This window comes from Somniosus microcephalus, chromosome 13, assembly GCF_052327205.1.
Source record: "Somniosus microcephalus isolate GS21.2 chromosome 13, FLI_Smic_1.0, whole genome shotgun sequence".
Classification (NCBI taxonomy): Eukaryota; Metazoa; Chordata; class Chondrichthyes; order Squaliformes; family Somniosidae; genus Somniosus; species Somniosus microcephalus.
Genome location: NC_140999.1, coordinates 43,249,298 through 43,271,367, shown reverse-complemented (window position 1 = coordinate 43,271,367; position 22,070 = coordinate 43,249,298). Strand labels below are relative to the sequence as shown.

General features: G+C 46.3%; 1 protein-coding gene across 1 annotated transcript in view; it reads right to left on the bottom strand.

Moving 5' to 3' along the window:
• Positions 1-21,466, bottom strand: part of malt2 (MALT paracaspase 2) — a 92,744-nt gene extending 71,278 nt beyond the window's left edge. Inside the window, exons 1-5 of the mRNA XM_086004842.1 lie at positions 20,509-21,466; positions 18,218-18,384; positions 9,486-9,616; positions 7,590-7,751; positions 4,370-4,537 (exon numbers count right to left, since the gene is read on the bottom strand). Of these exons, the coding sequence (XP_085860968.1) occupies positions 4,370-4,537; positions 7,590-7,751; positions 9,486-9,616; positions 18,218-18,384; positions 20,509-20,648 (768 nt within the window). The 5' untranslated portion in view covers positions 20,649-21,466. The remainder of the gene's footprint in view (positions 1-4,369; positions 4,538-7,589; positions 7,752-9,485; positions 9,617-18,217; positions 18,385-20,508) is intronic.
• Positions 21,467-22,070: the final 604 nt, after the last annotated feature.

The following is a 22,070-nucleotide window of genomic DNA, read 5'->3' as shown; positions in this document are numbered from 1 at the left end:
GCATGCCGGTCAGAACTGGACAGTCAGTCGGACTTGCAGGTTGTAAACCACAGCATAACCTCCACAGACGTGGACTCTACCAATCTGGAGGCACCTCTAAACATTTTAAGAAGGAAAGTAAAACATTTCTAAGTTAGTTGTGTGTTAGAAAGAAAAAAGATGTGATATAAAAAATAAAATTTAAAAAGAGACACAGGATGGGAGAATCTGGCTGACTAGATAGAATTACAGTGTCTAGATCTCAAAACTATTGAAGGTGATATTATTATTTAAGATAAAGAAAGACTTGCATTTATATAGCGCTTTTCACAACCTCAGGACATCCCAAAGCACTTTACAGCTAATGAAGTACTTTTTGAAGTGTAGTCACTGTTGTAATGTAGGAAACGCAGCAGCCAGTTTGCGCACAGCAAGCTCCCACAAACAGCAATGTGATAATGGCCAGATAATCTGTTTTAGTGATAATGATTGAGGGATAAATATTGGCCAGAAAATCAGGGATAACTCCCCTGCTCTTCTTCGAAAGAGTGTCATGGGATCTTCGACCTCTACCTGAGAGAGCAGATGGGGCCTCGGTTTAACATCTCATCCAAAAGACAGCACCTCTGACAGTGCAGCACTCCCTCAGTACTGCACTGGAGTGTCAGCCTAGATTTTTGTGCTCAAGTCTCTGGAGTGGGACTTGAACCCCACAACCTTCTGACTCAGAGGCGAGAGTGCTACCCACTGAGCCACGGCTGACATGATAAACAAGTTAATGCCTCCTTAAATTGCAACAGACAAACCCATAAGCCTTTGCCTGCTATAATCATCAGTCACTCCAGACTTAGACACTTCGGCCTAGAAATTCGGTATAGCCACGTTTGGGGCGCTAGTCCTTGGATGCGCAAAGTTTAGCACCAGGCGCAATTTAGCGTCACCTAGCACGATATTGGGTTGCAGCGCCCCTAAAGGTGATTGTGGCACTAAATCAGGCGCTGCACGCTACTCTTAAGGCGCTAACCCGGCGGCGCAACCCAATTTCGCAGCGGCGGGGCACAGCGAAGGTGCTGTCAATAATCACTTTCCCTGAGACACACTGGTGCCGGCCAGCTCTTAAAGGGGCAGGTCAATTGGCATCACCAGACACACTCACTGCCTTGTAGGCCTTCAAAGCGGTGGGAGCCTACCTGTGGCACACCAGCCTAGCAAGACATGGAAAAGGTGAGGCAGAGGGCGGAATGCCTCACTGATGGGGCATTGGATGGTTTGGTTGGCGCAGTGGAATCAAGGCCAAGGAAGATGGTCGTATTGTGATTTATGTTTTGGACAGTCTCCCGGGTGTGAGAGGCAGTTATGTGTCAGTGTATTAGTTTTGCTTTGTTGCCATAGCTTTATCATGTTTGAAGGAACCACATTTTGTGTAATGAAACACTTTCTTCATTTACAATGACCATGCCTGCTATTTACATGCATCTTGCCCTTCACAGGCTTGGGGGTATCAGACCGGCTCCATTCCTCTTCTTGGAATGGCAGCAAGCATTCCGTGAGAGGGGCCTAGAAGCTACTTCTGATCAGCCTCTGACGTGCAGCCTGAGAAGAGCCGCTCGCGTAGAAGTTCAGGCCAGCAGGCATCTTCTCAGCCACCGACAGAGATATCCTGCACCTTATCTGAGGCTGCAGATCTGGCTGAGGCAGCTGGCACAGCTCAGTCACCACCTCCTTTCTAAATCGCAGCCTTCTGACACACTGCTCCTCCGGCATGTTCATGTAGGAAAACTGCTGTTGGAAAACCCTGCCAACGTAAGGTCTGCTGTGGCGATGTCTGTTGGCCCTCCTCCGTCTGGCTATGCCTGCCCCCCTCTCCCAGCGTCTCAGTGCCCTTTCCAGATGATTCATCAGCAGGACGTTCCCCTCCAATGCAGCCCCCATAATAAGTGCCCACAGGAAGGTTCCCCATTGTCAAGGCTCACCAACAGCAAGGTGATGGTCAGAAGGCTGAAGAGCGTCTGCCTGCGCTGGCTCAGTGGTCAAATGGCTCTCAATGTGCAGCTCAGCAACTCTTTGTAGCTCTCGAGGAAGTTGTGCTCCAAAAATGGCTGTCGCTTTTAAATCACACCAGTCCCCTTTAAATAACGCTCCTCCAGCCCGAGAGTGACTTGGTAAGGTCCAGGTAAGCTGTCACTATTAGTGTCAGGTGCTACGGAGGGGGGCGCCACTGAATTTCCGGTCCGGGGCGCCCAAAGGCGTTGCACACTCAAATGATGTCATAATCAGCCTGCGCCCATGAGCGGGCGCTAAGATTTAGCGCCGGTGCTAAATGCATGCTTGATATGGGGTGAGGCGCTAGGCGCCTTGCGCCCGCCCGGAAATTGGCTAGCGCCCCACTTCTCGGCCTCTTTAGGCGTTAATCGGTGGCGCTAACAACCGAATTTCTCCCCCTTCATCTTTATGTAAATGATATTCTTGTTAAATACTGTTCAAGTTCCATTGGGTTAATATTACAGTAACAAAGAGACACCAATTAATGATAAGGAAGTTAGGAGTAGGAAGGGAATTCAGGGAAATTCTTCACCCAAAGGAGAATCGAGCTGTGGAATAAGTTACCATGGAAGAATGTTGAAGTGGGCAATGAAAATGGCAAGGGGGGCGCGGCACAATATAATTAGACATATTTCTGGAGAGAGAGAAGAGATTGAGGGATTTATTGAGAAGGTGGGTAGGAGGGACCTAGTGAGAAGGTGGGTAGGTGGGGCTGGTCCGTCATATAAAGGGGATGAGTTTGTTGGATGTAATAGTCTTTTCCTATTCTTAAAAGTGTTTGCATAATTAGTGTAATATCGATGCATGTCTCCTCAAAAAAAACCTTGACTCCTCTGTCCTGGCAAACGACTGCCCCATCTCCAAACCCCTTTCCATTCCAGAGTCCTTGAACATGCTGTTGCTGCCCAACTCCGGGCCCATCTTTCCCGGAACTCCATGTTTGAATCCCTCCAATCAGGCTTCCACCCCTGCCTCAGTACCGAAACGGCTCTTATCAAAGTCACAAATTACATCCTATGTGACTGTGACAATGGTAAACTATCCCTTCTCATCCTTCTCGACCTGTCTGCAGCCTTTGAATGCTTGACCACTCCATCCTCCTCCAAAGCCTCTCCACCGTCCAGCTGGGTGGGACTGCCCTCTCCTGGTTCCATTCTTATCTATCCAGTCGTAGCCAGAGAATCACCTGCAATGGCTTCTCTTCCCGCTCCTGCACAGTTTCCACATGTACGCTGACGACACCCAGCTCCAACTCACCACCACCTCTCTCGGCCCCTCCACTGCCTCTAAATTGTCAGACTGCTTGTCTGACATCCAGTACTGGATGAGCAGAAATTTCCTCCAACTAAATATTGGGAAGACAGAAGCCATTGTCTTCAGTCCCCGCCTCAAACTCTGTTCCCCAGCCACCAACTCCCGTCGTATCCCTGGCAACTGTCTGAGGCTGAACCAGACCGTTCGCAACCTTGGTGTCGTATTTGACCCCGAGATGAGAATCTGACCACATATCCGCGCCATCACCAAGACCATCTATTTCCACCTCTAACATCGCCCGACTCCGCCCCGGCTCAGCTCATCTGCTGCTGAAATCCTCATCCATGCCTTTGTTACCTCTCGACTTGACTATTCCAACGCACTTCTGGCTGGCCTCCCAATTTCTACCCTCCATAAACTTGAAGTCATCCTAAACTCAGCTGCCCGTGTCCTAACTCAGACCAAGTCCTGTTCACCCATCACCCCAGTGCTTGCTAACCTACATTGGCTCTCGGTCAAGTAATACCTCAATTTTAAAATTCTCATCCTTGTTTTCCAATACTTCCATGCCTTGCCCCTCCCTATCTCTCTAACCTCCTACAGCCCAACAATTCTTCAAGATATCTGTGCTCCTCCAATTCTGGCCTCTTGAACAGCCTCAATTTTCATTGCTCTACCATTGGTGGCTGTGCCTTCAGCTGCCAAGACCCTAAGCTCTGGAATTCCCTGCCTAAACCTCTCCACCTCTCTTTCATCTTTTAAGATGCTCCTTTAAACCTACGTCTTTGACCAAGCTTTTGGTCATCTGCCCTGATATCTTGTTATGTGGCTCGGTGTCAAATTTTATTTGATAACGCTCCTGTGAAGCACCTTGGGACATTTTACTACGTTAAAGGCGCTATATAAATGCAAGTTGTTGTTGTTTCAGTGAGTGTGGGTGAGTTGAATAACTGCTCAGTCCAGGCAGTCACTTCCATGGCCCAGCCAGCAGTGTAACACCTGCAGTGTGACAGCAGCAGTGAAAGACCTGACCTCTATTTGAGGCAAACATTCAAGGTATAGCCGATCACTCGAGCTGAAAATGGTCGCACACCTTCAGATACGGTTGGTTTGCCTCGGGCACTGCACGGTTGTTTCGGAACCACTGGTACTGTGGTGGAGGATCACCCACAGCAGAACACGGAAGTACCATGGCATCACCTTCCTTCAGGATCCGTGAGCTAGGCTGCACCAGGATGTACAGCCTGTACATTGGACAAAACTCACTCGCTGCAGGAAAAACAAAACAAATATTCCAATGTAAAGGGAGACGACAGGTCAGCTGTGCTCAGTCTCAGCTAAATCGGACAACATCAGAGCAGGGCAACCCTGCTGGGATAGAGGGGAAAGACCCCACTCATTGTGGTACTGCCAGAAGGTCATGGGTTTGATCCCTGGTCAGTGATGTGGTAAGCTGGGTTTTCCCAAGTTTGCGATAGTGGGAGGAGCAGGGGTGCTACAATTAGTCTCAGTGTTGCTGAGTGAGATGAAAATCAGTCTGTCTTCCTGCTCCTGATCAACATCACATGAGCCCTGTTGGAAAGTGCCCTGTGGACATCAGTTGAGAACGGTGCAGATTCTGGATGGGGCGTGGGCTCTGGGCGGGGTGCGGGCCCTGGACGGGTTCTGGCAGTTCCTGAACCCTCCTCCAGTATCTCACTAAACTGAGCATTCTACACGTTTCAGCAGAATATTCAATCAAGTCCGATTCCGGCCTCACTTGAAACTCACAAAAAATACACCTTCCAGCTGGATGTTGATCAGCAGCAGGAAATCTGACCCACTTTGATCTCCCTAGTCCCAGGTGCAGAAGCCAATTGTAGCACCCAACTGCCATCCTGTCTGAGATCAACCAGCTCCGCGATAGTCTGCACTGGGTGCCTGCTCACAGGGGCGTGTTTTAAATCAGAAACTCACTGGGGGATCATAGGCACCCCATCAGCATGCTGCAGCAGTATTGAGAATGGCTTGGAGTGTGGCCTTTGTCAAACCAGTAACACTGATCTAACACTTACCCAAACTCATTCATCTTGAAGAGAGAATTATTGAAAGGTTTAGAGAGTGGGAGTCACAGACAGACAGCTGAGAAACAAGCATTTGAAGCTACATTTATAACACACGCCAGCCATACTGTGTGTGTAGAAGAGAGCGGGTGTCAAGGTTAAACCAGTGGGTAACAACAACTTGATGGCAAATGACCGCGCCCAGATACAGGGTGTGGAAAAGAGGAAGGAACCAGCAGAGCTAAGAATATCGAGCAGCTATCACAGGTGCTGCAATCAATTTGTACTTCACGGCTCCTTACAGTGCTATTCGGAGGCCGGGTCGGGGTCGGGGTCGGGCCGGGTCGGGGGGGGTCGGGTCGGGGGTTCGGAGGCCGGGTCGGGGGGGGGGGGGGGGGGGGCGGCGTTTGAGGCTGGGTCGGGAACCTGTACCCCATGGTTAGTCAGGCCTTCAGGAAAGGTGAGCAGTAAACTGGGGATCAAAATATTAATTGGCTGTTGTTGCTATTAAATAGATTAAATCGCGTCCCAGGTCACACTGAGGGACAGTTCCAGTGGGCCACCGAATCACACTTAATCAGCACGTGAGTTGAAAGTAGGCAGAATGTCAGTTCCTACATGGGGAAAAAATGAATGTTAGAATCTAGATTTCACCTTGCTATAGCTATGCACACACACACACACACACTAAAGGATGCCAAGGGGTCTATGAATAACCTGTTAGTAGTAATTATTTTTAAATACAGTTGTCACAGTTCAAAGGATAATGATTTGGTACTCACTCCCGTGGCACAGACCTGACTTTTGGTGTTTCACTCGTTAGGATCTCACCCATACGTGTGCACACTCAGACAGACAGACAGACACACCATGCACAGACACAGGCATGGTGATATACATCACCACAGTGACAGCAACGCCTTCACACTCCCCGCCCATCCCACCGATACACGGGGATCCCCGATACGTTTACACGCCCCACCCCTCACGTGCCATGACGCCCCACACACTTGCACTCTCCCTTCCCCCTCCCAAACACAAGCCTTTCACCAGATGGAATACTGGGTTTGCTTTAACTTGTTTTCATATTCACACAATAAATAAAACGTGTTTAAAACATCATTCTGTTTGTCCTTCAAGGTCACCTTTCTCTCCCCTCCTCTCCTGAAGACACTGACTTGTGCTGGTTACAGGTTCCACGGGCATCAGCTGCCGAGTGCTACATCACCAAAATAGTCTATTTTGCACCTAGGCAGCAAGTGCTGTCAGGATATTCGACCACAGAGGCATCACTGCCAAGCTCGATCCTGTGCTGAGCTGACATTCACACACTTTTCCAGCTTTTTCCAGCTGGGGATTTGTCACCTCCCTAACCAGAGGTGCTAAGGCCAGTTGTAGTCCCATTAGATGGCCCTGACTTAGGTTAACTAACTCAGCAAAGAGCAGGGATCGAACCTAGGACCCTCCGTGTGTCTCAGTACCACATCAGGCAGGGCATTTACCCATCCACAAGAGAAGCTTTCCCTCTACGTTTACACATCAAGGGGGAGGGGAGGGTGTTTCCGCTAGTTTTGCGGCCAGATTCCAGCACTATCTGGGCAGAATCAGCCGAACTACCGCAGAAGACCGGGGAATTTTAAACGTAGGTGAGTTACACCCAAAACCACTCACGCTTGTGTTTTCCACGATCTTTTACATTGGTTCAAGATTCAAATTGCCTGAACCAAGCCCCGCCCATAAAACTGGCCACGCCCCAGGTCGAAATTGCGAGATTCCGCCGATTGTGTTGGTTCTGGTTCGGGCGGGCTCTTCAAATTGCACTCATTTTCTTAAGCGCACAGGCACTAGTAAGCACGGTTTAAAAGATTTTTCATATCAAAAAATATTTAATTTACTAAGAAACTGACTAGTGTACACCAATGAAACTATGAAATGGTTCAGTATAGTTTTTTTTTCAGTGATTTTAAATCCGGTTACTCACAGGAGGAGGAGTAGACAACCTTATTATAAATGCTAACTTTTGGTGATAAACCCATTTTGAGCTGTATTAATAAAACTACACCGGGTTACCACTCTTAAATACATCAAGGAATACGTCCGAATGGAAAGAAAGAAACAATTCTGTTCCATTACGCTGCCCGACTCTGCTGGTTCATCGAAGATTGTGATTATGCAAATGGTTTTAGCGGAAACTTGAAGATTAACCTAACCAGCGCAAGTTGAAGCGCATTTTTGGTGCATTTTCCCAATTGCGGAAACTCTACCCCCCACACAATTCTTTGACTTGCCTGTTGTTGGGTTGTTGGCAACTCGAAGTCGGACCCATTTGGAATACAAATAGTGGGCTCCACAGTGAACCCTGCAGACATACCAGTTGCCATCATCACGGTCAACACAGCTAAAGAGAAGCTCCGAGGAGTTTCCGCCCCTGACCTGGACAAAAGAAATTAAGTTCATAGTGAGAGTGGATGGGGTGGCAATCCCCGTTTAACAAACAATTAATACCGCAGCTGAGTACAGGCAGAAGAAAGGGCGTGAGAAAAGGTCTTTTGCCTGTCAATCCCATTCCTCCCACAGCTCACGTACAATCTACCCCGTCATTGGCTCTACCCCACCCACTTAATCCCCCTCCCCCTGCCACACACAGCTCATGTACAATGTCCTCCATCCCATCCACGCAATCTCCATTCACAACCCATGTAATCCACCTTACCATGGACTTTATCCCACCCACATCCCATTGAGCCAATACCTTTCTACAGGCCTGTACAAACTAGGCCCAATGTCTCTCTTGCAAGTCCAGAATTTTGGTTACCTCACATGTCCCACTATAATGGGAATTACCTCACGTGTCCCACTATAATGGGAATTACCTCACGTGTCCCACTATAATGGGAATTACCTCACCTGTCCCACTATAATGGGAATTACCTCACATGTCCCACTATAATGGGAATTACCTCACATGTCCCACTATAATGGGAATTACCTCACCTGTCCCACTATAATGGGAATTACCTCACATGTCCCACTATAATGGGAATTACCTCACATGTCCCACTATAATGGGAATTACCTCACCTGTCCCACTATAATGGGAATTACCTCACCTGTCCCACTATAATGGGAATTACCTCACCTGTTCCACTATAATGGGAATTACCTCGCGTGTCCCACTATAATGGGAATTACCTCACCTGTCCCACTATAATGGGAATTACCTCACGTGTCCCACTATAATGGGAATTACCTCACGTGTCCCATTATAATGGGAATTACCTCACCTGTCTCGCTATAATGGGAATTACCTCACATGTCCCACTATAATGGGAATTCCCTCACGTGTCCCACTATAATGGGAATTACCTCACCTGTCCCGCTACAATGGGAATTACCTCACATGTCCCACTATAATGGGAATTACCTCACATGTCCCGCTATAATGGGAATTACCTCACCTGTCCCACTATAATGGGAATTACCTCACCTGTCCCACTATAATGGTAATTACCTCACCTGTCCCGCTACAATGGGAATTCCCTCACGTGTCCCACTATAATGGGAATTACCTCACCTGTCCCACTATAATGGGAATTACCTCACATGTCCCACTATAATGGGAATTCCCTCACATGTCCCACTATAATGGGAATTACCTCACATGTCCCACTATAATGGGAATTACCTCACCTGTCCCACTATAATGGGAATTACCTCACCTGTCCCACTATAATGGGAATTACCTCACATGTCCCACTATAATGGGAATTACCTCACCTGTCCCACTATAATGGGAATTACCTCACCTGTCCCGCTACAATGGGAATTCCCTCACATGTCCCACTATAATGGGAATTACCTCACATGTCCCACTATAATGGGAATTCCCTCACATGTCCCACTATAATGGGAATTACCTCACCTGTCCCGCTACAATGGGAATTACCTCACGTGTCCCACTATAATGGGAATTACCTCACCTGTCCCACTATAATGGGAATTACCACACGTGTCCCACTATAATGGGATGTACCTCACCTGTCACACTACTTATTAAAGGGATCAGATATCTCTCGCATATTCCAGACAATATAAAAGACATATTTGGAATAGTTGTCCTGTGAATGTCTGCAGTGATAGGGGGATAGCTGAAGTCACCACTCTTACCTCGTGCTTTCCTCGAAACCACTGATAGCCGAGACCTGGGAGCCCCATGGCCTGACAGCAGAGAGCGACCCTGTCTCCAACAGTAGCATCTTGTGGCTTGGGCTGTACGATGATTTGAATAGTATCTGAGGCTGTGGGAGAGGCAGGCATCAGTAACCCTAACAATGTACGACTGGAGATATGAAGAAGCAAACCTCACTGTAACAATATTTTAGCTACTTCAATAACATCCCCCTTAAGCACCTCCTTTCCATCAAACCTCGTGCCTTTAACACCATTTAATTCTTTCTGAATAATCCCAAACATTCTGCCTCTGCTCCCCTGCCTGGTAGATTATTCCAAACATTTCTTACTCTTTGGCTGACACATCTGTCAAAAATTTACTTTTCACTCTTTATCTTCATTGAGGGCATCAGGATGAGGGCATCGCTGGCAAGTCAGCATTTTTTGCCCATCACTAGTTGCGCTAAGAAGGTGGCGGCAGGCTGCCTTCTTGAACCACTGTAGCAGTTTTGATACAACTGAGTGGTGTTCCAGGCCACTTCAGGGGACAGTTAAGAGTCAATTATGTTGGTGTGGGACTGGAGTCGCATATAGGCCAGACCAGGTAAGGGCGGCAGGTTTCCTTCCATGGTGCAGGAGGCCATTCAAGTGGGGGGAGTGAAAGGGAATGTAGTTGTGGTAGGGGACTGTATAGTCAGGAGGATGGATACTGTTCTCTGCAGCCGCGACCAAGAGTTGTGTTGCCTGTCTGGTGCCAGGGTTAAAGACATCTCCTCGCGGCTGGAGAAGAACTTGGAATGGGAGGGTGAGGATCCAGTTGCCGTGGTCCACGTAGGAACCAACGACATAGGTAGAACTAGGAATGAGGTTCTGCTGAGGGACTTTGAGGAACTAGGATCCAAATTAAAAAGCAGAACCGCAAAGGTAATAATCTCTGGATTGTTACCTGAGCCACGCGCAAATTGGCATAGGGACAAACAGATTAGAGGTTTAAATGCGTGGCTCAAAGAGTGGTGTGGGAGGAAGGGGTTTCAGTTCATGGGGCACTGGCACTAGTACTGGGGAAGGAGGGAGCTGTTCTGTTGGGAAGGGCTCCACTTAAACTGGGCTGGGACCGGTGTCCTGGCGAACCGAACAACTAGGGCAGTAGACAGGGATTTAAACTAATGAAGGGGGAGGGAGGTGGGAAGATTCAGGAAAGAGTAAATTTAAAAGCAGCAGGAGAATTATCGAGACTCTAGAGCAGTGTAGAGTTTTGGGTAAAAATAAGCAGAGTGGGTCAGGAAGGGACAGAGAGAGTAACTAAGGTAATAAGGCATCAGTGACTAAGGTGACATCAGGGAAAAATAGAAATAAGTCAAAACTAAAGGTTCTATATGTTAATGCGCGAAGCATTCGCAACAAAATACATGAATTAATGGCACAGATAGAAATTAACAGGTTTGATCTAATAGCCATAATGGAGATGTGGTTGCAAAGTGGCCATGGTTGGTAACTAAACATTCCAGGATACTTAACTTTTATAGGAGATAGGCAAAATGGGAAAAGGAGGAGGGGTAGCTCTGATAATAAAGGATGGAATAAGGACAGTAGAGAGAAAGGATCTTAGGTCTGAAAACCAAGAAGTAGAATCAGTTTGGGTGGAGCTAAGAAACAGCAAGGGGCAGAAAACATTGGTGGGAGTTGTTTATAGGCCCCCAAACAGTAGTTGTAATGTAGGGCAGAGTATAAATCAGGAAATTAGAGGCACACATAACAAGGGTAATACAGTAATCATGGGGGACTTTAATCTACATATAGACTGGGCAAACCAAATTTGCAGTAATAGTGTGGAGGACGAATTCATGGAATGTATGCAAGATAGCTTTCTAGATCAGTATGTTGAGGAACCAACTAGGGAACAGGCTATTTTAGATCCAGTATTGTGCAATGAGAAAGGGTTACTGTAGTAAAGGGGCCTTTAGGGAGGAGTGACCATAATATGATAGAATTTTATATTCAGTTTGAAACTGATTTAGTTAAATCCGAAACTAGGGTCTTAAATCTAAACAAAGCAAACTACGTAGGTACAAAAGCAAAATACTGTGGATGCTGGAAATCTGAAATAAAAACAGAAAATGCTGGAAATACTCAGCAGGTCAGGCAGCATCTGTGGAGAGAAAAACAGAGTTAACGTTTCAGTTCGATGACCCTTCGTCTGAACTGGGTAGGTAGTTGGCTACGGTAGATTGGGAAACTACATTAAAAGGTATGATGGTAGACAAGCAATGGCTAGCATTTAAAGAATTAATACATAATTTACAACAAATATACATTCTTTTAAGGCACAAAAACCCCACAGGAAAAGTGGTCCAACTGTGGCTAACAAGAGAAGTTAAAGATAGTATTAGATCAAAAGAAGAGGCTTATAATGTTGCCAAAAAGAGTAGTAAGCCTGAGGATTGGGAGGATTTTAGAATTCAGCAAAGGAGGACCAAGAAATTGATAAAGGGAAAATAGTATATCAGAGTAAACTAGCGAGAGACATAAAAACAGATTATAAAAGCTTCTACAGATATGTCAAAAGGAAAAGAGTAGCGAAAGTAAATGTGGGTCCCTTACAGGCTGAGACAGAAGAAATTATAATGGGGAATAAGGAAATGGCAGAGAAATTAAACAAATACTTTGTGTCTGTCTTCACGGAAGAAGATGCAAAAAAACTTCCTGGAAATAGTGGAAAACCAAGACTCTAGCGAGAATGAGGAACTGAAAGAAATTACTTTTAGTAAAAAAACAGTACTGGAGAAATTAATGGGACAGAAAGCCAATAAATGCCCTGGACCTGATGGCCTACATCCTAGGGTCTTGAAAGAGGTGGCTATAGAGATAGTGGATGCATTGGTTGTAATTTTTCAAAATTCCATAGATTCTGGAACAGGTTCCTGCAGATTGGAAGGTAGCAAATGTAACTCCACTATTTAAGAAAGGAGGGAGAGAGAAAACGGGGAACTACAGACTAGTTAGCCTGACATCAGTAGTAGGGAAAATGCTAGAATCTATTATTAAGGACGTGGTAACTGGGCACTTAGAAAATAATAATGGGATTGGACAGAGTCAACACGGATTTATGAAAGGGAAATCATGTTTGACAAATCTGTTAGAGTTTTTTGAGGTTGTAACTAGTAGAATAGATAAGGGGGAGCCAGTGGATGTGGTGTATTTGGATTTTCAGAAGACATTCAATAAGGTGCCACACAAAAGATTATTAAACAAAATTAGGGATCGTGGGATTGGGTGTAATATACTAGCATGGATTGAGGATTGGTTAATGGACAGAAAACAGAGGGTAGGAATAAATGGGTCATTTTCAGGTTGGCAGGCTGTAACTAGTGGGGTACCGCAAGGATCAGTGCTTGGACCTCAGCTATTCACAACCTACATCAATGATTTGGATGAGGGGACCAAATGTAAAATATCCAAGTTTGCTGGTGATACAAAGCTGGGCGGGAATGTAAGCTGTGAGGAGGATGCAAGGAGGCTTCAAAGGGATATAGACAGGCTAAGTGAAGGGGCAAGAACATGGCAAATGGAATATAATGTGGAGAAATGTGAAGTTATCCACTTTGGTAGGAAAAATAGAAAAGCAGAGTATTTTTTAAATGGTGAGAGATTGGGAAATGTTGGTGTTCAGAGGGACCTGGGTGTCCTTGTATACGAATCACTGAAAGTTAACATGCAGGTGCAGCAAGCAATTAGGAAAGCAAATGGTATGTTGTCCTTTATTACAAGAGGATTTGAGTATAAGAATAAAGAATAAAGATGTCTCACTGCAATTATATAGGGCCCTGGTGAGACCACACCTGGAGTATTGTGTACAGTTTTGGTCTCCTTACCTAAGGAAGGTTATTCTTGCCATAGAGGGAGTACAACAAAGGTTCACCAGACTGGTTCCTGGGATGGGGGGATTGTCCTATGAGGAGAGATTGAGTAGACTAGGCCTATATTCTCTAGAGTTTAGAAGGATGAGAGGTGATCTCATTGAAACATACAAAATTCTTACAGGGCTTGTCAGGGTAGATGCAGGGAGGATGTTTGCCCTGGCTGGGAGTCTAGAACCTGGGGTCACAGTCTCAGAATAAGGGGTCGGCATTTACGACTGAGATGGGGAGAAATTTCTTCACTCGGAGGGTGGTGAATCTTTAGAATTCTCTACCCCAAAGGGCTGTGGAGGCTCAGCTGTTGAGTATATTCAAGACAGAGATCGATAGATTTTTAAATATTAAGGGAATCAGGGGATATGGGGATAGCTCAGGAAAGTGGGGATGAGGTAGAAGATCAACCATGATCTTATTGAATGGTGGAGCAGGGCCAAATGGCCTACTCCTGCTCCTATTTCTTATGTTCTTATGTTATGTTCTTCCCTAAAGGGCATTAGTGAACCAATTGGGGTTTTACGACAACCCAACAGCTTCAAGGCCACTTTTACAGATACCAATTTTTTATTTCTAGATTTAAAAATAACTGAATTCAAATTCTCAAAACTGCCATGGTGGGATTTGAACTCAGGTTGTTCAGGTTATTAGCCCAGGTCCTGGATTATTAGTCCAGTAACATAGCAACTACACTACTGTACCCATCTAGGTGAAGAGCAAGGTTAGGACAGATGCCCCAGAGAGTGGTCAGCAGCTGGAACGTGTTATCAGGGAGGGGGGTCGAGGCCAACATTTGAGAGTCATTTAAGAAACAGCTGGATGGTGTAATGGGAAGACAGTATAGCAGGTATTCCGGAAGGATGGGATCAAATGGGGTGAAAGGCCTTCATCAGAACTGATCTTTCACTGTGCTCTGACTATACTTTCCTGACTGACTTTAAACGGTACAGTACACGATTCAATGGACGCCCATGAGCAAAGTTTCAATTCCTATTTTCAATGGAAAAACTTACAGAAAGTTTCTGGGAACATTCTTTCTGCTCTTTCAATTCCTCTGACTGTCTTCACTAGTGATTTTCTTTTGTCGGTCAGATGTCTCGTATGTGGAGCAATCCATCAGCGCGCGTGGGATGTTAAAATGTTTTAAAATCTCAAGCCCGAACCCAACTTGGCCACTTCCGGTTTTAACGGAGGCAGGACTGGAGGCGGCCGACCAATCCACTCCCAGTTTGACAAATCTGTTAGAGTTTTTTGAGGTTGTAACTAGTAGAATAGATAAGGGGGAGCCAGTGGATGTGGTGTATTTGGATTTTCAGAAGACATTCAATAAGGTGCCACACAAAAGATTATTAAACAAAATTAGGGATCGTGGGATTGGGTGTAATATACTAGCATGGATTGAGGATTGGTTAATGGACAGAAAACAGAGAGTAGGAATAAATGGGTCATTTTCAGGTTGGCAGGCTGTAACTAGTGGGGTACCGCAAGGATCAGTGCTTGGACCTCAGCTATTCACAACCTACATCAATGATTTGGATGAGGGGACCAAATGTAAAATATCCAAGTTTGCTGGTGATACAAAGCTGGGCGGGAATGTAAGCTGTGAGGAGGATGCAAGGAGGCTTCAAAGGGATATAGACAGGCTAAGTGAAGGGGCAAGAACATGGCAAATGGAATATAATGTGGAGAAATGTGAAGTTATCCACTTTGGTAGGAAAAATAGAAAAGCAGAGTATTTTTTTAAATGGTGAGAGATTGGGAAATGTTGGTGTTCAGAGGGACCTGGGTGTCCTTGTATACGAATCACTGAAAGTTAACATGCAGGTGCAGCAAGCAATTAGGAAAGCAAATGGTATGTTGTCCTTTATTACAAGAGGATTTGAGTATAAGAATAAAGAATAAAGATGTCTCACTGCAATTATATAGGGCCCTGGTGAGACCACACCTGGAGTATTGTGTACAGTTTTGGTCTCCTTACCTAAGGAAGGTTATTCTTGCCATAGAGGGAGTACAACAAAGGTTCACCAGACTGGTTCCTGGGATGGGGGGATTGTCCTATGAGGAGAGATTGAGTAGACTAGGCCTATATTCTCTAGAGTTTAGAAGGATGAGAGGTGATCTCATTGAAACATACAAAATTCTTACAGGGCTTGTCAGGGTAGATGCAGGGAGGATGTTTGCCCTGGCTGGGAGTCTAGAACCTGGGGTCACAGTCTCAGAATAAGGGGTCGGCATTTACGACTGAGATGGGGAGAAATTTCTTCACTCGGAGGGTGGTGAATCTTTAGAATTCTCTACCCCAAAGGGCTGTGGAGGCTCAGCTGTTGAGTATATTCAAGACAGAGATCGATAGATTTTTAAATATTAAGGGAATCAGGGGATATGGGGATAGCTCAGGAAAGTGGGGATGAGGTAGAAGATCAACCATGATCTTATTGAATGGTGGAGCAGGGCCAAATGGCCTACTCCTGCTCCTATTTCTTATGTTCTTATGTTATGTTCTTCCCTAAAGGGCATTAGTGAACCAATTGGGGTTTTACGACAACCCAACAGCTTCAAGGCCACTTTTACAGATACCAATTTTTTATTTCTAGATTTAAAAATAACTGAATTCAAATTCTCAAAACTGCCATGGTGGGATTTGAACTCAGGTTGTTCAGGTTATTAGCCCAGGTCCTGGATTATTAGTCCAGTAACATAGCAACTACACTACTGTACCCATCTAGGTGAAGAGCAAGGTTAGGACAGATGCCCCAGAGAGTGGTCAGCAGCTGGAACGTGTTATCAGGGAGGGGGGTCGAGGCCAACATTTGAGAGTCATTTAAGAAACAGCTGGATGGTGTAATGGGAAGACAGTATAGCAGGTATTCCGGAAGGATGGGATCAAATGGGGTGAAAGGCCTTCATCAGAACTGATCTTTCACTGTGCTCTGACTATACTTTCCTGACTGACTTTAAACGGTACAGTACACGATTCAATGGACGCCCATGAGCAAAGTTTCAATTCCTATTTTCAATGGAAAAACTTACAGAAAGTTTCTGGGAACATTCTTTCTGCTCTTTCAATTCCTCTGACTGTCTTCACTAGTGATTTTCTTTTGTCGGTCAGATGTCTCGTATGTGGAGCAATCCATCAGCGCGCGTGGGATGTTAAAATGTTTTAAAATCTCAAGCCCGAACCCAACTTGGCCACTTCCGGTTTTAACGGAGGCAGGACTGGAGGCGGCCGACCAATCCACTCCCAGGAGGCGGTGGCTCACTTAAATATTTGAATGGGGATGTGTGCCTCAGCTTTATTGCTGGCCGGCCCGGTTTCCTGGGCCTTGGAAAAATAGCAGCTAAAGGGAGGCGAGGACTGCTGCATGGACAAGGTAAGTGCCTTTCCGGCACTGCTTGTGGGCCAGGAGTGCTTCCCCCACCCCCCGCCCCCAAGTAAACCTGCTTCCCTCCTTTAGATTGGACTCCACCCCACCAGCAATATCACTGACCCCACCCCCACCCCACTCTGCCCCAATCTCTCTCCGACCCCCCGCGATCACTCCCCGACCCTCCAAACCACGCTGTACCAACCCCCCCACCCCCAGCGATCTCTACCCTGAGCAGCAGGAAATCTACCTGCTCCTAGGCTGTGACCTCTGCTGTAGCATTCCTCGCCCGACTGTAAATCAGGCTGGCTTCCAGGCGGGGAATCTGTTAAAACTTTACCGTGCTCGGGGACCAGAATTCCACCTCCCCACCACTTGGAAATCCCACCCCAACAAATATTGAGGCCAAAGTGTTTTGTCAGTGCCCACTGACATATTGTTTTTAAATATCACTAGTAACTCTCCCATGGTGCTATCGTGGTGAGTCAGAGGAGGTGCTATTTATGCCAACAGGAACATTATACTATGCAAAACATAAATATTCTGAGTTAACGTTTCAGGTTGGTGACCTTTCATCACAACTGGAAAAAGTTAGAGATGTAACAGATTTTAAGCAAGCACAGAGGCAGGGAAAGTGGGGGGAGGGGAGGAAAGATCAAAAGGGAAGATCAGTGACAGGGTGGAAGACAGGAGAGATTAAATGAACAGCAGAAGCATTACCAGCACCTGCCGTCCGAAAAACATGGGAGCGGTGTGGTTATGATTTGAAATTGTTGAGTCCGGAAGGCTGTAAAGTGCCTAAACGAAAGATGAGGTGCTGTTCCTTGAGCTTCATTGGAACAGTGTAGGAGGCCAAGGACAGAGATGTCAGAGTGGGAGTGAGGCGGAGAATTAAAATGGCAGGCGACCGGAAGCTCAGGGTCACACTTGCAGACTGAATGGAGGTGTTGGCGAACAGACCTCTACCTTGCGTAGGGTCTACGAGGGCAGTCCTGTTTGTGGATCTTGGGAAGGAGGTATAAGTGGGCTGTGCGGGGTTGGGGGACTATGAGGTTGGAGGCCGTGGAGGGAACGATCTCCAGAGAAGATGAAGTCAGTGATGGTCTGGGAAATGATGGCTTGATGTTTGGTGGTGGGGTTGTGGTCCAGGGAGAGATAGGAGGAGGTGTTGGAGAGTTAGCGTTCAGCCTCCACAAGCTATGTAAATGTCTCATTTACTCATGATTTTGCCCACGGTAAGTCAGAGGATCCATTGTTCTATAAGGGCAAGAATCATAAACACAATGTATTATTCTGCTGCTAAAGCGTAGGTGGGTGTCCCTTTCAGGCTGCAAGATGTCATTGTTCGACATTCTTTTAATGAATGACGAGGTAAAAATAAACTGCAGAATCCTAAGTTCCCAGACTCTGCTCCAAATGATTCACCCTGTGACATCTCCAATATCTTACTCACCCATTGATGTCAGGCACTGCAATGCCTCTGTATGTCCCATTTTATCCAGACAGCTGAGTAGATAGTTCACCGGACAGGCACGATCTGCCATTAACTGGATAAAATATCGGCCTGGGCTTCCATCGGGCTCAAGAACCTTCAGTGAGCAGGTCTCCAACTCTTTCTCACTGTCAACAGATTTACACACAAATGATGGGCCAAATGGTCTGTTTCTGTGCTGTAACATTCTATGATCTAAATACAACCAGAGAACTTTTAGGATAGGAAAAGGCCATTAGGCCCAACAAACCCATCCGTTTTCCAGATATGAACCCCAGCTACCCACCTCCCCACCTCCCACCATATCCGTTAATCACACCTCCCCACCTCCCACCATATCCGTTAATCCCACCTCCCCACCTCCCACCATATCCGTTAATCCCACCTCCCCACCTCCCACCATATCCGTTAATCCCACCTCCCCACCTCCCACCATATCCGTTAATCCCACCTCCCCACCTCCCACCATATCCGTTAATCCCACCTCCCCACCTCCCACCATATCCGTTAATCCCACCTCCCCACCTCCCACCACATCCATTAATCCCACCTCCCCACCTCCCACCATATCCGTTAATCCCACCTACCCATCATATTCCTCAGCCACAACTACCCACCACATTCCTCATATTGCTCAATGCCTTCTCTCTCTCCAGCTCTGACACTATTTAGACTGTCCACTTCAACATCCTTCCCTGATCATTTTTATCACCTTTCGGGTGAAAAACTTCCCTTACTTCTAACTTTCTCATTTTTTTAGCCTATCCCCCTGGGATTTGAATCTTTCAATATACTGATGATCCATTTTTGGAGGGGGGGGTGTAGAGTGTTCAGCTGTATCAGCCCCACACTCTAGATCCCTCTCCCTAAACCCTCTCCTTATTACCTCTCTTCCCTCCTTCAAAAGCATCAAGATCTACCTCTTTCATCATGCTTGCAGTCAGCGCGCTTCACCCTGTTATTTTCATGTTGTGGGATGTTAAAGGTGTTGAGGCAGCCATGTTTTGAATTGACTGTGCGTGATGAGCACCCAGAGGGCGAAGTGTTGATGTGGACAGGATCCTGCACTGGGTCCGCTGCTCACACACAGGATGGGCAGAGGGAACCTCAAGACCACAAGCACATCTGGAGTTCACCACTGAGATCTCTCACTCCAACTGATGAATGAAGGAACTTACATTTCTACAGCACCTTGTCGCGCCTGTCACCACATCCCAATACACTCATACAATTAATTATTCTGACGTACAGACACTGTCACGTGGGCAAATGCAGCAGACATCTTGCAAGCAGCTACAAACAGCAATGAAACGCATTTGTGTTTGGTGATGTTGGTTGAGGGGGGAATGTTGGCCGGGACACTGGGGAAGTTCAAATAGTGCCAGTGCATCTTTAACGTCCTCTTGAACAGACAGATGTGGCCATAATTTAACATCTCATCCAAAGGACGGCACCTCTGATAATACGGCACCCCACCAGTACTGCACTGGACTGTCAGCCTAGATTATGACCAGGAGTGGGGTTCGAACCTGCAACGTTCTGAGTCAAAGTCAAGAAGGCGACCAGCTGAACCAAGCTGGCACAGAAAGGGGAAAAAAATCATTTACTGCCTGAAACTCTCAGGCACTTTTCATAGTCACCAAGAATAACATATATCTGGGAGTGAGTTACACAGAGTGTAATGGATACCCGGGAGTGAGTTACGCGGGGAAGGGTACCCAGGGTAGCTGGGAGTGAGTTACACCGAGAGTGAAGGATAGTTGGAGAATTTTAATGGGGACCTAAGTTATTGTGGGAATATAAAATTCCGCAATGGCTCAGTGGCTAAATCTGCCACCCAATCTGGCTGCACTCTCAATCTGTGCTGAGTTAGTTACTCTCGGCACAGGGTGGTGGTAGGGTGAGTACAATTGGCCTTAAATGTCCCTGGGCTAAGTTAACCAGGGTTCCCACTCCTGACCATTGCCCAGTGACCTTTGTTGGAAAGTTCCTTTATGTCAGACAGAGACTTGGGCTTGGTTATGATGCGCCTCCCCATGGTCAACCAACCTGTTAAGCTTCACGATCTGGCTCACGCATAAAGAACGGCCACTTCAGGTGAGCTATCAGAGTAGGGCCAGTGCCCATGGAGCCCATTCCTCCTGAGGATCCACACCTTCAGGAGCAAATGTTAGTTTGTAAAATATGGTAAAAATTGGGGGTTTGCATCACCGTTCCGAACGGTCCTGCGGTGGGACTGTAAATGTGCTTACCTGCACTTGAACCGTCTGTCTGTGCCAACAACTTCAGCCAGTTTTCTCCATCCCTTCTTAGTGCAGTTGTCCAGAAATGTGCTGAGCCTCCTCAGTGTTACTTCCCCAAGACTATTTAACGGCAAACTCCAGTGGTCCATGGTTTCTCCTTCAACTTCTCCTGAAAATGCCGAGTGCAATCGTGATCGTTGTCAGCAGGCAGAGCAGCCCGAGTCAGGGAGAGAGAAAGAAACCTAACTGAAACTAGCGCAGGGGCTCGGCCTGAGCAGTAACAATCTGTTCTGTTACTGGGATCTAATTCAAACTATGACTGGCTATTCATTCCTGCTAGAGGGTCATTTAAAAGGTAATGGGATTCGCATTTAGAAAGGAATAATATAAAAGGATATGGGGAAAGGGGAGAAATGGAATTGTAGTTGAAGTTTCAGCGCCAGCACAGACAGGATGTGCTGTAACTCGATAATTCTATGGGTCTGACAGATTCTTTAGGTATCGATCTCCAGACCACAAAACTTAAAAAAAAATACGAATGAACCATTGAAGGCAAGGAACGTGTTAGCCCTAAGCAATGAGAATTGTGCATTTATTATTAAACAGCACTCCATTCCGAATTTCAAAGGCAAGGGTTCTGAAAATGACCAACACAGAAATATTTTAAACAATTTCAGAATTCCAAAATAGAAATATAAAATGCCAGAATTACACATCAGAAGCCTTCAGATCTCCACCCAAAATCTGGGTGTTTTTCTTTTTGGATATTTCCAGCACTTTCGAACTTTTGAACGGATTTTAAAAACTTGCCTCTGGTTGTCTGGTCTGGAAGCTGTCGAGATCCCGGTTCAGAGGGTGCCCATGTGGGACTGTGACTGGTTCAGCACCACATTGGTTATAAATCATTCACAGTCTCCCAACTAGTCGTTGGAGTAAACAAATGATTTACTGCTGGTCTCTTCAAAAAAAGGAAGTGTATGTAGACACACAAACACACACACAAACCCCAGGATGTGAAACTAAGCTACAGATATAAAAACACTTCTGCTTTTCCATTTAATGTTCCCCAACTTCACTCGCTGCACCGCAATCTGCTCCCCATAAAGCAGAACAGCAAGATTTGCAGCTTATAACAAGGCAGAATCCAATGCAGCTTTTATACCACAAACCATTGAATGGCTCTGTTGATGGCTCATTGGGTAAATTCACAGCCTGGTGAGATTAATCCAGAAAAAAATAGACTTGCATTTCTATAGCGCCTTTCAGGACCTCAGGACGTCCCAAAGCGCTTTACAGCCAATGAAGTACTTGTTTTGAAGTGCAGTCATTGTTGTAATGTAGGAAATCCAGATTTTGGTTTTGGGTTCAATCACTGTTCTGTGCTGAGTTAGCTGGTCTCATCCGTGGTAGGGAGGGGAGCATCACAGCCCAGCTCAACATCCCATTGAGATCAGGAGTGAGAACTCTGGCTGGATTTCATCCCCCCTCCCTCCTCATGTGTTGAGGCCAGTTGTTTCCCCTCAACTGCTGCCCTGTCTGAGAGCAGCTAACTCAGCACAGACTGGGCGATT